At 37.9% G+C, this 14,620-nt stretch overlaps 1 protein-coding gene across 1 annotated transcript in view; it reads right to left on the reverse strand.

Moving 5' to 3' along the window:
• Window positions 1-5,329: 5,329 nt before the first annotated feature.
• OPRM1 (opioid receptor mu 1) overlaps window positions 5,330-14,620 on the reverse strand; it is a 56,146-nt gene continuing 46,855 nt past the window's right edge. The window contains exon 4 of the mRNA XM_038768412.1: window positions 5,330-5,578. Within this exon, the coding sequence (XP_038624340.1) occupies window positions 5,477-5,578 (102 nt within the window). The 3' untranslated portion in view covers window positions 5,330-5,476. The remainder of the gene's footprint in view (window positions 5,579-14,620) is intronic.

The following is a 14,620-nucleotide window of genomic DNA, read 5'->3' on the forward strand; positions in this document are numbered from 1 at the left end:
ATCCCAGTGCTTAGTACAGTGGCTGACACATACCACCATTGCTATTATTATTCTAAAACCAGGAAGGATATCATAATTAAAGCAAGAGTCTTGACTTCCTACCATCTGTTAATGTCTAGATTTCCTAGGTAACAACAGAAAGCATCAGTACTTCTACAATAGGAAGACCTGTTGACATTACCATCTGTCAGTAAGAATTTCCACTACTAATGGTTCCACATTACAGTTCCAATTTCCACATTACAATTAGATGGCTGTGAGCCTGTTTCTAGACTGTGAGCCCGCTGTTGGGTAGGGGCCATCTCTATATGTTGCCAACTTGTACTTCCCAAGCGCTTAGTACAGTGCTTTGCACACAGTAAGTGCTAAATAAATATGATTGATTGATTGATCTCTATATGCCAATTTGTACTTCCCAAGCGCTTAGTCCAGTGCTCTGCACACAGTAAGTGCCCAATAAATATGATTGAATGAATGAATGAATAAAAAAAGAAAGAATAACTTTACTCTGAGGAGCTATGGTAGATAAAGACAGAAAAATAGTTTTAAGACAGCATTTGAAGATTGGGCTTTGAGTTACTCAGTTGTTCAAGAAATAAGGACAATGCCTCTCCATTCTGGAATAAGAAAAATTGGGTGCAAATATCATATTATTTACTCTTAAATAGGATATGGGGTAAGAGATGGCAACAGTTTTTGTCAAAAGGGAAAATTAGGCACTCATCTTGTTTTGATTTTTTTTCTTTCACAATCTACTTAGACTCATCCCTTTGTCCCTGACCATATTCTTCTTAAGAGGATCAGTAATTTTCTCACTTAGAAGGGAATCACTTATACAAGTTCAACTTTCAAGAAGAGGTACTTAAAAAGGCCAAAAACAAAGTGTAGAAGAAATCAAGAAAGCAATATTTTGTCAAGGTAATTTTACAGGAGATAAACAATGTAGATATTTTTGGTTTCAACTTTGTTGACTAGTTTACTTTTTGTCAAAGCATGCTACAGCTGGGCAGTTGTTTAAATATTACCTGTCTATCCAAAAAGCTGAGGGGGCACAGGACAATCTTTTTTTGAGAGGATTTTTTTTTCCCCAGTGGGAATATACAATTGGACAAAAGGCAAAACACACCTCTGGCACCTCACATACATTTGTGAAGATGGGCCTGGGTAGGTAAAGGAATGAAAACCAAGTACTGCCTGAAAGCCTGCCTAAGGGGGGAATTTTTCAGTCAACACATATATCTGATTGACATACTGCATTTCCTCCAGCTTTTCCATCCACTCTGAAATCCCCCTCCCTTTTTTTTTTTTACCTCTTCTCCACCATTTGAACTTCTGGCATTGCCAGTTCCAGTGCTAAATTACAAATCTGTGGATGTTAACCCTTATTTCATACTCCCAAGTTTTCCATTTACATTGAAATGGAAATCCTTGACTTTTAAATATCCCATTCCAGGTGATCTTTGGATACCATCTGCAGCTCTATGGAATAGCTGTCAATCTGAAAGGCTCTCAGGAAAATGGGTTTGCAGTCTGTAGGATGTAAACTGGAGGCTCAAAACCCCACCAATCCTTTCTGGGACCTCACCCAGAAGGATTACCTCTGAATGTTTAATCACAGCCATGGTGACAAAAATCTGCCAACTCAAGTCTCCCCATGTGTGATATGGAAAATAAAGCTGAGTGCATTTTTTTTATTCTTCCAAGGGTCTATTGTTTTGTCTGGTAAATAATTCATTCAGGCACTAGCTACTGGAGAAGTTTACATTTCTAACAGAGAGATTGTCATCTTCCTAATCTTGCCTAAAAAAAGTGTAAATATTTGGGGCTTAGTTAAAATGAAGAAGAAAGGTGAATGGAAAACATGCTATTAGAAGGAACAACTGAAACATGTAATGTGCATTTTAATGCTTGGTTTCACCCTCTGATGAAGTGACATCAACAGGCTATGGCACTTAATGAGAAAAGAACCACAGCACAGTAGGGATTGAGAACGAAAATTATTGAAAAAGAAAGGAGAACTGACCCATTCTGGCTCTTAAAAAGACTAGTCTGTTATCCCCACAGGGATTGACCTCTCAGGGCATTTCTCCTTTTGTGGCCTATTACTCTTCTCCACATTACAATTTATTTGAGCTAATCTCCTGCCTTAATTGCAGCCTGGCAGCAGAGCGGAAGAAGAGAGGGTGATGCATTGATCAAACAATACCTTTTTTCTAACTGTGAGAGAAAAGACCCTGAAACATTAATGAAATACACTCATTATTAAGAGACTAAAAAGATTTTGTCCCTTCCATGAAGAAGGTGCTTAATATCTCAGAGGTAGCTTTAATTTTATGGGTTACTGTGGTGGGTAATAATTGATTATTTATTTTCACTGAGGTGTTCACAAATACTCTTATGAAAACTACATACTGTCATAGGTTGGTGCAGAAGTTAAAGTCACCCTAAGAGATGGCCTTAACTCATGTACTCAGACTTTAGGGCCTCTTTTGGGCCTAAGTGGTATATTCTTCAGGAATAGGTTTACTTTGTTACACAGAAGCAAGGCCTACCACTCCCATCTACTGCTTTCCTTAGGATAAATGCCCCTCAAATATGCACTAGAGAGTTGCCATAGAGGAAAATCATTTTGATGACTCAGAAAAACAGGCACTTTCCTTGGAAACAACAGTCTTCTACACAATCTCACAGCAAACTGACCAGAAATCTGTGGTGCTTGTTTCTCACTGCTCTGAGGGCTCTACAGCGGTAGACCCTGTCATGGTAGTGGTGCAGTTTCAGCTTCCAGATGTTCTAGCTGAAAGGAAAGAAATTGCAAATGCCAAGAGCAGTTCACTAGTTTGTCTCGCCACCCCACAACACTTTATAGAACAAAGGATAGGCAGTGAAAGGCTAGGATTTGGTTTGAAAATCAAGATGTAGAAAGAAATTGCTTTTTTGTACAGAACATTATAAAGCCACAAATATCCAGAAATTGTTCTTAGAGTCTGTATGGACTACATTTTTTAAAAATCTCCAAATCACCAAACACCAATTATGATTGATCAAGTTTTCAAAACTGAAAACCTGTTTCATTTGCTCTTTCCACATCCAGAATGTATCATTTCTCTTTATATTTTCTTTATATTACCCCTATATCCCCCTATATCTACAGCTTATTAGACTCCAAGATTTAGACTCAGGCATTTCATTTCTGAATCAGAAAAGTTGGCTGCTGTGCCTCTGGCTCTTGTCTCAATCAATAGCATTTATTGTGCATTTGTGAGCAGAGAACTGTACTAAGCACATGGGAGAGTACTATAGAGTTAGTAGACATGATTCCTGCTTCTCAAGATGTTTACAAGCACCTGGGGATTTGCCCAATGCTTAGGACAGAGTTCAGCACATAGTAAGCACTTTACAAATACCATAATTATTATTATTATGTGCAAGGCCTAGTGAATAGAGCACAGGCCTGGGAGTCACAAAGACCTGGGTTCTAATCTCAGCTCTGTCATTTGTCTGCTTTATGACCTGGAGCAAGTCACTTCACTTCTCTGGGCCTCAGTTACCTGATCTGTAAAATGAGGATTAAGACTGTGAGCCCCATGTGTGAAGGACTATGTACAACTTGATTACCTTGTATCTTTTCCAGTGCTTAATATAGTGCCTGGAACACAGTAAGCACTTAACAAATTATTATTATACAGTGTGGCCTAGTGGAAAAAGCATGGGTCTGGAAGTGAGAAGACCTAGGTTCTAATCCCAATGTTTCCATGTGCTTGCCTTGGGAAAGTCATTTAATTTCTCTGTGTCTCAGTTCCCTCATTTGCAAAATGGGGATTCAATACCTGTTCTTTCCCCCTACGTATTCTGTGAGCCATATGTGGGACCTGATTATATTGTATCTGTCCCAGCACTTGGTATGGTGCTTGACACCCGCTCCCTCAAGCACTTAACAAATCCCACAATTATTATACAATCTAAACCTAATTTTCTGGGTTGATTTGCAATGGAAAGTGCCAGCTGCCCATTGAGAACTTAGTGGAAAGATCCCGTGTTTGGGAGTTAGAGGTCATGGGTTCTAATCCTGGCTCCGCCGCTTGTCAGCTGTGTGACTTTGGGCAAGTCACTTAACTTCTCTTTGCCTCAGTTACCTCATCTGTAAAATGGGAATTAAGACTGTGAGCCCCACATGGGACAAGCTGATCACCTTGTATCCAACCCAGCACTTAGAACAGTGCTTTGCACATAGTAAGTGCTTAACAAATACCAGTATTATTATTATTATTACTAAATGTGGATTCTAAAATGTTTTTCTAACTGAGCTTGTTTTGATTCACATAGACTCAACCACTTTGTCCTTGGATGCAAGTCCATAAATGCCTCTGAAGCACGTTTTGGCCAAAAAAAAAAATCACCATATTAGAACAGTGATGGGAATTTCAGTAAAACTATTGGAAGTGCAGGATTTATTTGCTTGAGGGCTGAGTTCCAAAGATTCAGTACCAAACCTGGGCATCTGGCTAACAGCAGATAGAAGAGGGAATTTTCTTTTTTATAATGGTATTTAAGTGCTTCTGTGTGCCAAGCGCTGTTCTCTCAGTCTTTAACATCATGCCTGCTAGCTGAAGATGGGTGACTCAGAAGAAACTAAAAAAGAAGTGTGTTGCTTGTAAAGGAAAGGAGAGAAGTGAGGAGGCTGAGGAAAGGGTAATTTCTGTGGTCTCTTTGAACTAGAAGGACCATCTAATTTCTGTTGATTTTGAGTGTATTTTTACTTCCAACCTCTAATGTAGGTGATTATATTTTTCCATTTCTTGTTGAACGGTACCTGTGAGATCCTGAACACTGGAAATAGACAGGTTTTGGTATTTTTTAGCTAGCACCATTCAAGTTTCATTGTTCTTGAAATGAGGTTTTTCCCCACTTGCTCATTAACTTTTTAAGTGCTATTTGAGAATAAGAGTATTTTAAATGTCTCACTTGTACATTGAGCATTGGGCAAATTCTGATACTGATGAATCCAACCCTAGTAATTTAATGTTGATGGTCATTTTAAAAATTGAATTATCAACAGCCAATTGATGATATATCTCCATTTAAATGGAGATATATTGTATTGGATAAACTTAGATAATGGCTGGCAGCATTTCTGAAGCACCAAAGAGATGGCTTAATCACTTTTAGTAGCATATGCTACTATCTGAAAATTTGCATCAGTGTGGCTATAAATATCATGGACAAAAATGGCAAGTATCCAGACTCGCTTCTCTCCCATCCCCTATTCAAAATCCCAATAGTATCTGGGAAACCTAAAATTCAATCATACAATGAGGTTGCTGACCATTATGATAATGCAAAGTGCCAAGTAACCAGTAGATAAGGAAGAGGAATAGTGATGTAATCTTGTTAAGTGTGTAATTGAATGACAAGAAAATAGTTTATGCCAATTAAGCATGTACAGTTATCACACATGATACAAAATCCACTGTTTTCATTTGACATCGTGGTTGTGTTCTTCACTAAGTTCCATTCCTTCCTGAATTTGGTCTTCAATATCCTCTTCTTCAACCTCAAGTGGCTTCAAACAGCTTTCCTAAGTATTTCAAAATAATTTACCAAATAGTTGATTAAGTCCCATTATCAATGTGTTAGTAAAAACTTCTGTAGTAATACAGGTATTACATAGATGCCACTCTTTGGGTGGATTTAAAATACCTCTTCTTTTTTCTCATCATTTCTTTCCTATTAAAACAATGCATGGTTCCCAAACTTCTTACACAGGTTACTGCATAATTGGTTAACTTTTGTAAATTGCCTACCACATGATATAGCAGAAAAAAAATAGGAACTAAGGTATTCAAAGATAAAGCTGTTCAAAATGAAAATACATATTGTAAATGTGTAAATTAATTCCAGAACATTAATATAAAACATAAAGGCTATCCATAAGCCTGGAAATAAATGTTTATGCAAATAAAAAAGAAATATTAATTTGTGTATCATAGAATCTACAAAATTTACATTCTTCTTATATTTCAAGCTTGCTAAAGTCCTGGATGTTAGAATGACCCCAACAGGAAAACATTTTGGGATAAGACTTTTGTACTTTAGTTGAGGATGGTTTTTGGCTTAGTGAATAAAGCACAGGCCTGGGAGTCAGAAGGACCTGGATTCTAATCCCGACTCTGCCACTTGCCTGCTCTATCTTGGGCAAGTCACTTCATTTCTCTATGCCTCAGTTACTTCATCTGTAAAATGGGGATTAAGACTATAAGCCCCATATGTGACAGAGACTGTTTCCAGTCTGATTAGCTCTTATCTATCCCAGCTCTTACAACAGTGCTTGACACATAATAATCACTTAGCAAGTATTGTTATTGTTATTATTATTAGCTATTTGTTTTTACATAGGAAAGCTTACAAATGGTGAATTTCTTAAATACTCTAGCCTGTTTTTGGAGACCATTTCTTTTTTTTCCAGTCTTTTGGAAATGAAGTAAGATAATTGTGTTGAACTGTAGACTGTGAGCCCACTGTTGGGTAGGGACTGTCTCTATATGTTGCCAACTTGTACTTCCCAAGCGCTTAGTACAGTGCTCTGCACACAGTAAGTGCTCAATAAATACGATTGATTGATTGATTGATTGATTGTAAAATGGAAGTCAATCAGCATTATCCTCATTTATCTTTTCAAAGGGAAAAACTCCCCCTGATATCTCAGTCAGTAGAAAGATTACAGACTAAAGAAATATCAGAGCATGAATTGGGAATGAGCCTCACTAGGGACAGATATGGTGTTTAATTCCCATTTACAGAGCACTTAAGACATTGCTCTGCACATAGTAAGTGCTTAATAAATACTCTTACCACTAGCTGAGTTTTGGGGGCGCGGGCAGAAGAAGAGTCCCAGATGACACTCTTCATAAATTTCCAGGTGAAGGGGAGAATGCTGTCAAGTCAAGCTGGGTGTGCTACCTCCCTTGATGAAAAGACTAGTGTGCCAAGGGTGTAGCTAAGAAACGTGACCTAGTGGATAGAGTATGGACCTGGGAGTCAGAAGGACCTGGGTTCTAATTATGTGTCCGCTGTGTGACCTTTGGCCAATCACTTCACTTCTCTGGGCCCCCGTTATCTCAGCTGTAAAATGGGGAATAAGACTGTGCAACCTATGTGGGACAGGGACTGTGTCCAACCTGACAATCTTCTATCCATTCCAGAACTTAGTATAGGGTTTGGCACATAATAAATGCTTAACAAATATCACTTACAAAAAAATACCCCAAACGAAACAAAACAAAAACTGTGTAGACATGGCCCTACCCAGGGGCTGCTGGGAAAGGGGCATAGGATGTTGTTTTTCCCTCAAAAACTTCTAAGGCTGCACTGAAGAGCCCTTATGTCCCATAATGAAGAGTAGGGCTCCAAATTAATCAAACTAATGCAGGCTGGGAAGCCCGTGAATACAGGAAATATGTGGGGGAAAAAAAGTTGAAACTTTTCTTCTTCCTGGAGGAAATGCTTTTCAATCATAACCTGAGTAACCAGGCTAAAAATGAAGGCTAATCCTATTTATAATTTATAATTGGCTTCAGAGCGGCAATACAATAATAGTACTGACAATCAAGTTCTTAGCACTGAAAAAGCTGGTGAGGAGTGAATATAAATGTAAAATGTATTATTTCATATTAATTTGCATTTTATTTGAAAAGACAAAACAATTTATTAAAATAGCCAGCTGTCTTAAAAATTCCATCCATGATACTGAGCCTGTTTCTAGACTGTGAGCCCGTTATTTGGTAGGACCATCTCTATAGGTTGCCGACTTGTACTTCCCCTTTTAGACTGTGAGCCCAATCAATCAATCAATCGTATTTATTGAGCACTTACTATGTGCAGAGCACTGTACTAAGTGCTTGGGAAGTACAAATTGGCAACACATAGAGACAGTCCCTACCCAACAGTGGGCTCACAGTCTAAAAGGGGGAGACAGAGAACAAAACCAAACATACCAACAAAATAAAATAAATAGGATAAAAATGTACAAGTAAAATAAATAAATAAATAAATAAATAAATGGAGTAATAAATATATACAACCATATATACATATATACAGGTGCTGTGGGGAAGGGAAGGAGGTAAGATGGGGGGATGGAGAGGGGGACGAGGGGGAGAGGAAGGAAGGGGCTCAGTCTGGGAAGGCCTCCTGGAGGAGGTGAGCTCTCAGCAGGGCCTTGAAGGGAGGAAGAGAGCTAGCTTGGCGGATGGGCAGAGGGAGGGCATTCCAGGCCCGGGGGATGACGTGGGCCGGGGGTCGATGGTGGGACAGGCGAGAACGAGGTACAGTGAGGAGATTAGCGGTGGAGGAGTGGAGGGTGTGGGCTGGGCAGTAGAAGGAGAGAAGGGAGGTGAGGTAGGAGGGGACGAGGTGATGGACAGCCTTGAAGCCCAGGGTGAGGAGTTTCTGCCTGATGCGCAGATTGATTGGTAGCCATTGGAGGTTTTTGAGGCCCACTGTTGCGTAGAGACTGTCTCTATATGTTGCCAACTTGTACTTCCCAAGCACTTAGTACAGTGCTCTGCACACAGTAAGCGCTCAATAAATACGATTGATTGATTGATTGATTCACAAGCTCTTTGTACAGTGCTGTGCACACAGTAAGCACTCAATAAATATGATTGAATGAATGAATACTGTGTTAGACAACAATAGCATGAAACTTCCATTTGTGCTTAAAATTTCAAAGCTCTGAAAACATTAGAATTGTATGAAGGCTGCCAGTACTGGAATGTTCATTTAAATGTTAATTTTTCACAAATGATAATATTAATTTTATTTTAAATCAGTTTCCTAAAAAGTGAGTCATTTACATTTTAAAAACTGTATGTATTTACCAAAACTATAAAGTGAGCACAAGAGCAACTCCTAATTCTAAAGTTGCATATATTATGCAGTCCTAATCATATATTCTGAATGCAGCTCATTGAAAGAAATGTCAATTAAAAGATATTATAGTGTCTATTGTGAAGCATTAATTTGGAGGGAAAACTTCCCTACTAGTGTGCACAAAACAAATCTACTGTCCAAAACTAAAACCATCACTTATAGACAATTTATCCTGAATGAATAAACTCTTAACCTAAAGTCAACTCAAAATCCACATTTATCCAGGCTCTAAATAAAATTAATTTAAAACAAGTTTATAGTGTTTTAGTTAACTCAGTTCAAAAGAGGGACCAACTATTTTGCATTCAATGAAGAAATTCTAAGTATTACATTTATTAAAGAATCCAAGAAAGTGTATAGTTATATGTTTATTGCTCAACTTCTAGGTATCAAATTATAAAAAATTTGTTCTTGTTCACCAAATATGCATAATTTCATTCTTCTGAAATGTGGGAGTCCTCCTCATTTTATCAAAAAATCCAAATATCTGTGTCCCCAGTTAGCTCTTGGCCAATGTCTATAAATAGTCCCAGATCCAATCTATGTGAACACTGAAAATTTGAAATTCAGCAAAGTTGTTTTTCCAAATGAATTTTAGGATAAAACATCAGAAGAGTTGCATTTTCTAAAAGGAAAGAGTTTACAGGTTACTTTAAGTTCACAGGTCTTGCTATTTAGATGAAAATCACAGGACAGTCCCTTTTCCTACAAAATCTGTATTTTATAGAATGTTGGACTTGATAAAATCCATACCATCTTCTTTTTTTTTGCTTTTACAAAACTTTGTATTCTCCTCCACAAGTTGATAAAGTCAAGATAATGTTCATAATTTTATATTGTCTTTTAATTTTCCAAAATACTTTCAGATCAACTGCTAGAAAATGCAAATGGCAGGAGAATGACATTCTCATAATTCTTATCAGTGATTCACTGACAATTTTCTTCAGTGACCTATATGGTGGAATGCAAAGCATTAAGCTTGCAAAGAACACATCTTTGCTGGGGAGGGGAATGGCAGTCTTTTAGAGAATGAGATTAGAATTCCAGTGGTGCACTGGAAGTATGTTCAGAAACCAAAAGAATAAATCAAAAAAAGACAAAGGCATAAAAAGGTAAAATAAGTGCAAAAGTATAAAATCCTGAACATATAAAAATAAGACTGAGAAAATACATATGAGTCTACATGGACAATAAGGGAATATGAGTTAATGAAACATTACTATTAAAAAGCAAGCATAATCCTGGGTTGCAGGATTAGAGGTGGAAGAGGTGAGATTCATGAGGTAACCATCCCAATGCTTGTAAAACAGCCCATATTGGAGCATTGGGTCCAGTTTCTGGTTCCTTCTGAGACATTAAGAACCTGGAGAGAGGCTCAGAGGAGATCAGCAAAGATGATTAAAACGGTTAGCATATAAAACCCATAAGGAAAGGCTCAGAAATCAGTATGCTTTACCCCAAGGATTGTCAATAAAGATCTCATGCATATGAAGGTACTAACCGAAAAAAAAGTCCTGGATGCCTTCCTTCTGTGTCCCCCTTGTATTTGGATTTGAATCCTTTATTCAAATCCCCTCCCTCAGCCCCACAGCACTTATGTACGTATTCATAATTTATTCATATTAATGTCTGTCTCACCATCTAGACTGTAAATTTGTTGTGGGCAGGGAACATGTCTACCAACTCTGCTACATTGTATTCTTCCAAGTGTTTAGTACAGTGTTCTGCACATAGTAAGTGCTCAATAAATACCATAGATTGATTAAATATGATTGATTGCCTGCTCTCAAGGTTTCATTCACGAGGGGAGCACAACCTACCATTTGCTGAACAATGCTCCACTCTTATTATCACAATGGTAAAAGCCCAAGGAATTATTTTCAGTTTGATGGGGATTCAAGAGCCTTTCCTAAACCTCAGAAAAGTTATGTTGGTTGTTCCAGATATGGTTAACAAAGTTATTTGCCTGCATACCTCAAGTTTTTTCTCCTCCCCAATTAATTATAAAATTATCTCGATTATAGATAAGCAATTACACACTTGAGAATTCATAAATTTTGGGAATGTGAAGTCTAATTAGTGATGTAGAAAATTGAGATTTTAAAAGTTCATAAGCAATTAAGATGCATTTCTTCAAAATTGTGCATATGTAAAACATCCATTAACATTTGAATTTAAGTATTCTTTTGGGATTGCTCAGATTAACATTAGCACTGGAAACAACTGTTACAGTGGCCTGTGATTTTCCTAGTTAAAACTTTGTATTAATGATATGTCTATGGAAGTTATTGAAGAAAACTTTTATTTATTTAAATTATCTCTCCCTCTAACCTCTCTTCCCCATCATTCTCCATTTCCTGCATGGTTTTATTCCAGCTAGACATTTTGGGAAAGCAGCCAAATTTTCGTGAATATATTTTTATTGCTATCTAACAGTGACACAGCTCTACAGAGGCAGTAGTGAAGATAAGCTCTATTTGGTTAGTTTTTAAAGCAAACCTTTAGTTATCTAGAACAGAACTTCTCCAATTAAGCTTATTTTCCTCTACTAGCTGTTCAGTGCAAAAGCATATCAGGATTAAAGTGCTTGATTTAGAGAAGAGCTAGAGGCAGCATCAGTGCAGCTGAAAGACATTAACAGTGGGATCCTAGATAATTAGGCTTTTGCAGTAAGGCTTCTTGCTTCAAAGTACAAATTGAGATTAGTGAGTGTGTGAGTGGAAGGAGATGCTGAGAGGATCAAAGGTATGACCACCTTAAAAAGAGACCTTAATAATTAATTCATGTAACAAAGCCCTACTCTGTAGGGGGGCAACTGGTGTTGGGAGAAGTAGGGAAAGGAAAAATCACTGAAGGATACAATGATTATTTAACTTAAAGTTATTTCTTGAAACTAGTTTATGAAAAGTAGCATTGTCTAGTGGAAAGAGAATGGGCCTGGGTTCTAACCCTTCTTCTGCCTCTGGCCTGCTGTGTGACCTAGGGCAAGTCACTTAACTTTCTGCACCTCAGTTTCTTGATCTGTAAAATGGGAATTTAAAAACCTCTACTAGTTAGGCTTTGAGCCCCATGTGGAATAGAGCTTTTGCCCAACCTGATTATCCTGCATCTACCCTAGAACATATAATAATCACAATAAGCATTATTATTATTATTGTCATCATCAGCGTTATTACTGTGGCCTAAATTACATTCTTTTCTTTTCTGACAGCTTTTAGCCATTCTAGAGATCTGAAGCTGAAAGAGAAGAGTATGCAGGCCAAGGTTTGGAGATGAGAAGGCAGGGGTCAGAATGACTGAAAAGGGACTGGTTGTATTGTTTCTGGCAATTAGTTCTGAAATTTGAAGAAATAAGTAGAAAGAAAAATCAAGCCCTTTCCTCTTCAATCAGTCAATCATATTTATTGAGCACAGAGCACTGTACTAACCACTTGGGAGAATAAAATATGTTTGTTGAAACTTCTGTTTCAATTCTTTGTCAATCGATGGTATTTAGACTATTTTAGAATATTCCAGACTAGTTCTATTTTTATTTGGTAGAGAGGACTGTAGAAAGTTCTGGCAGTCTTTCCTTTGGTTAGGTTGATGTGAAAGGGAACTTCCAATCTTTTATTAGACAAGCAATTCAAGTTGAATGTATGGTGTAGGATTGAAATTTTGGCTGGGAATTTATAAGGGCTTTCTGTATGTCTCACATAGAAATGTTTCGCATAGGATGCAAAGTTTCTGAAACTTGCTTATCCAGGCAACCAGCTATCCAAGCCAGAGATAATTGGAAAACTGAAAGAACTAGTCAAGATAGGCTATCTCAGATACCTATTCTGCTTGGGTTATTTTTTTTAATCAGAAATTTCTATTTCCCAGAACATTTCAGAAAAAAGGGCTTTGCCACTTCCTTCGTCTCAGCCTCTAAAAACTTAAGTTTGAGGATGAGATTTTTATGGTAATTATAGTTAAAAAAGCTGCTCTCCAGCAGGTTTCTGTCTTGTCTGAAGAGAATCCCTGGGCTCAGGGCAGTACTGCTTTTCCTGCTCCAAGCCCATGTCAGCCCAGGCCTCTACTTTGGCCCAGATCCGGTTTCTGCCACTGCTGACTGGTCTGCCAAGAGCAACACTGCCAGTCTGCAGTGACTTCCGGAGGGCAGGGCCACTGGCCCTATTTGAGGTCACACTACACCGTATCCCAGTCCCATGGTTCTGTTTGGACTCGAACAGTCACTTTCTCCTCATAACATGAGACTTTGACTTCCTTCTCATAGAAACAGATGCAAATAAATTATATGAATGAGTGTGTGTTCTTGCCCCATTTGATGCTCACGTTTCTCCTTGTGGAGTTCAAAAGTAGGAAAAAGGGACAAATGGAACATTTAATCTCCAGGGAGTGCTATGACTTTCTATTGCCAGACAGTCTCTGAGTTTGCAAGGGACACCACCACTGTGAATGAAATAGGGCTTTTAACTTCAATTTTTTTTTTATTTTAGATTCGTTGAAAGCTCTTATTTGGAACATGACTAGATGCAGGTTTGGACCTGAGGTGACACTGTGGGAGCCTCCGGCTTGGTCTGGAAGGAGTGCCAGCTGGATACTTTCTGCCTGAGGTTGGGAGCATCAAGGGGGCAGCAGCAAAAACAGCGAACTCCTCCTAGAACATGCTGTACCCACAAACAGCACTTTGTTGTGAGTGTTCGGGTTTGCCATCTGATGATGAAAGGCAGTATAGTTCGTTTAGCAGAATCCTCTGAAAGAATGTACCTAGCCCATGTAGGCTTGGCCAATGTTGGTGAAACCTCACATTGAGGGGAAAAAAGAGTAAAAATTTCCTCTATTTTTTTAAAGGGCTCATTATTGTGGATTGAGAGTTGACTTTCTTGCTATGGTTCATCAAACATTAAAATTTCCCAAATTGGAAGTGTATTTTTTTGCAGGGGAAATTTAGGACAAATCAGGACTCAGTTGAAATCCAAAAATAAGACCAGTTAAAAGTCCTTGGAGAATCTGCTAAAAGATGCTTTGTGGCAATCAAATATTGAAGATGGTATCTGACCAATACTTCCTGGGAATAAATTAACCTATGCCTGCAAGGCTGGGAGAATCTCACAATTTATTGAACTGGTAATTTTCTCCTCCTCCCCTCTCCCATCTCCTAAATCCCCACTCCTCACTGCAAAAGTCTCTGGGGTGGTAGTTCTTGGCTTCCTCCTCAGGAGTTGATTCCATTTAGCCTGGACAATAAAGTTTGGAGATGAGATGAAGGTTTGAAACTATCTTGGCTTGAATAATCAATGTTGAGTCAGAGGATTCTGTTGTGGTAAAACTAGTCAGAACTTCCCTTTAAAAATGTACGTGTCAAGAACACAAACCTAGGAAATATTCAAAATTTTAATTTATTCATTAGACAGTATTTGGGCCAGAAGTGTATGCCTTATTCTGATATTGTCTTTAGAGTTAAATACTACTACCCCATTTTATTGAACAGGCTAATAAACATTAAAGAAAATCCTCGAAGTCCAGAGTAGTCCTTGATGGATAGCAAAAATTTAATTTATGGCTAATGTAAGACAAATCCTTTTTTATTTGTATTTCTTAGCCTGTTTTCTTTGGGGACTTTTTATCTTTCTGAATAACAATATCAACCATATTGATTATTTCAAGCAGTTAAAATTATAATAATTCATTTTTTGATGAGCCA

The sequence above is a fragment of the Tachyglossus aculeatus genome, chromosome 2 (assembly GCF_015852505.1).
Source record: "Tachyglossus aculeatus isolate mTacAcu1 chromosome 2, mTacAcu1.pri, whole genome shotgun sequence".
NCBI lineage: Eukaryota > Metazoa > Chordata > Mammalia > Monotremata > Tachyglossidae > Tachyglossus > Tachyglossus aculeatus.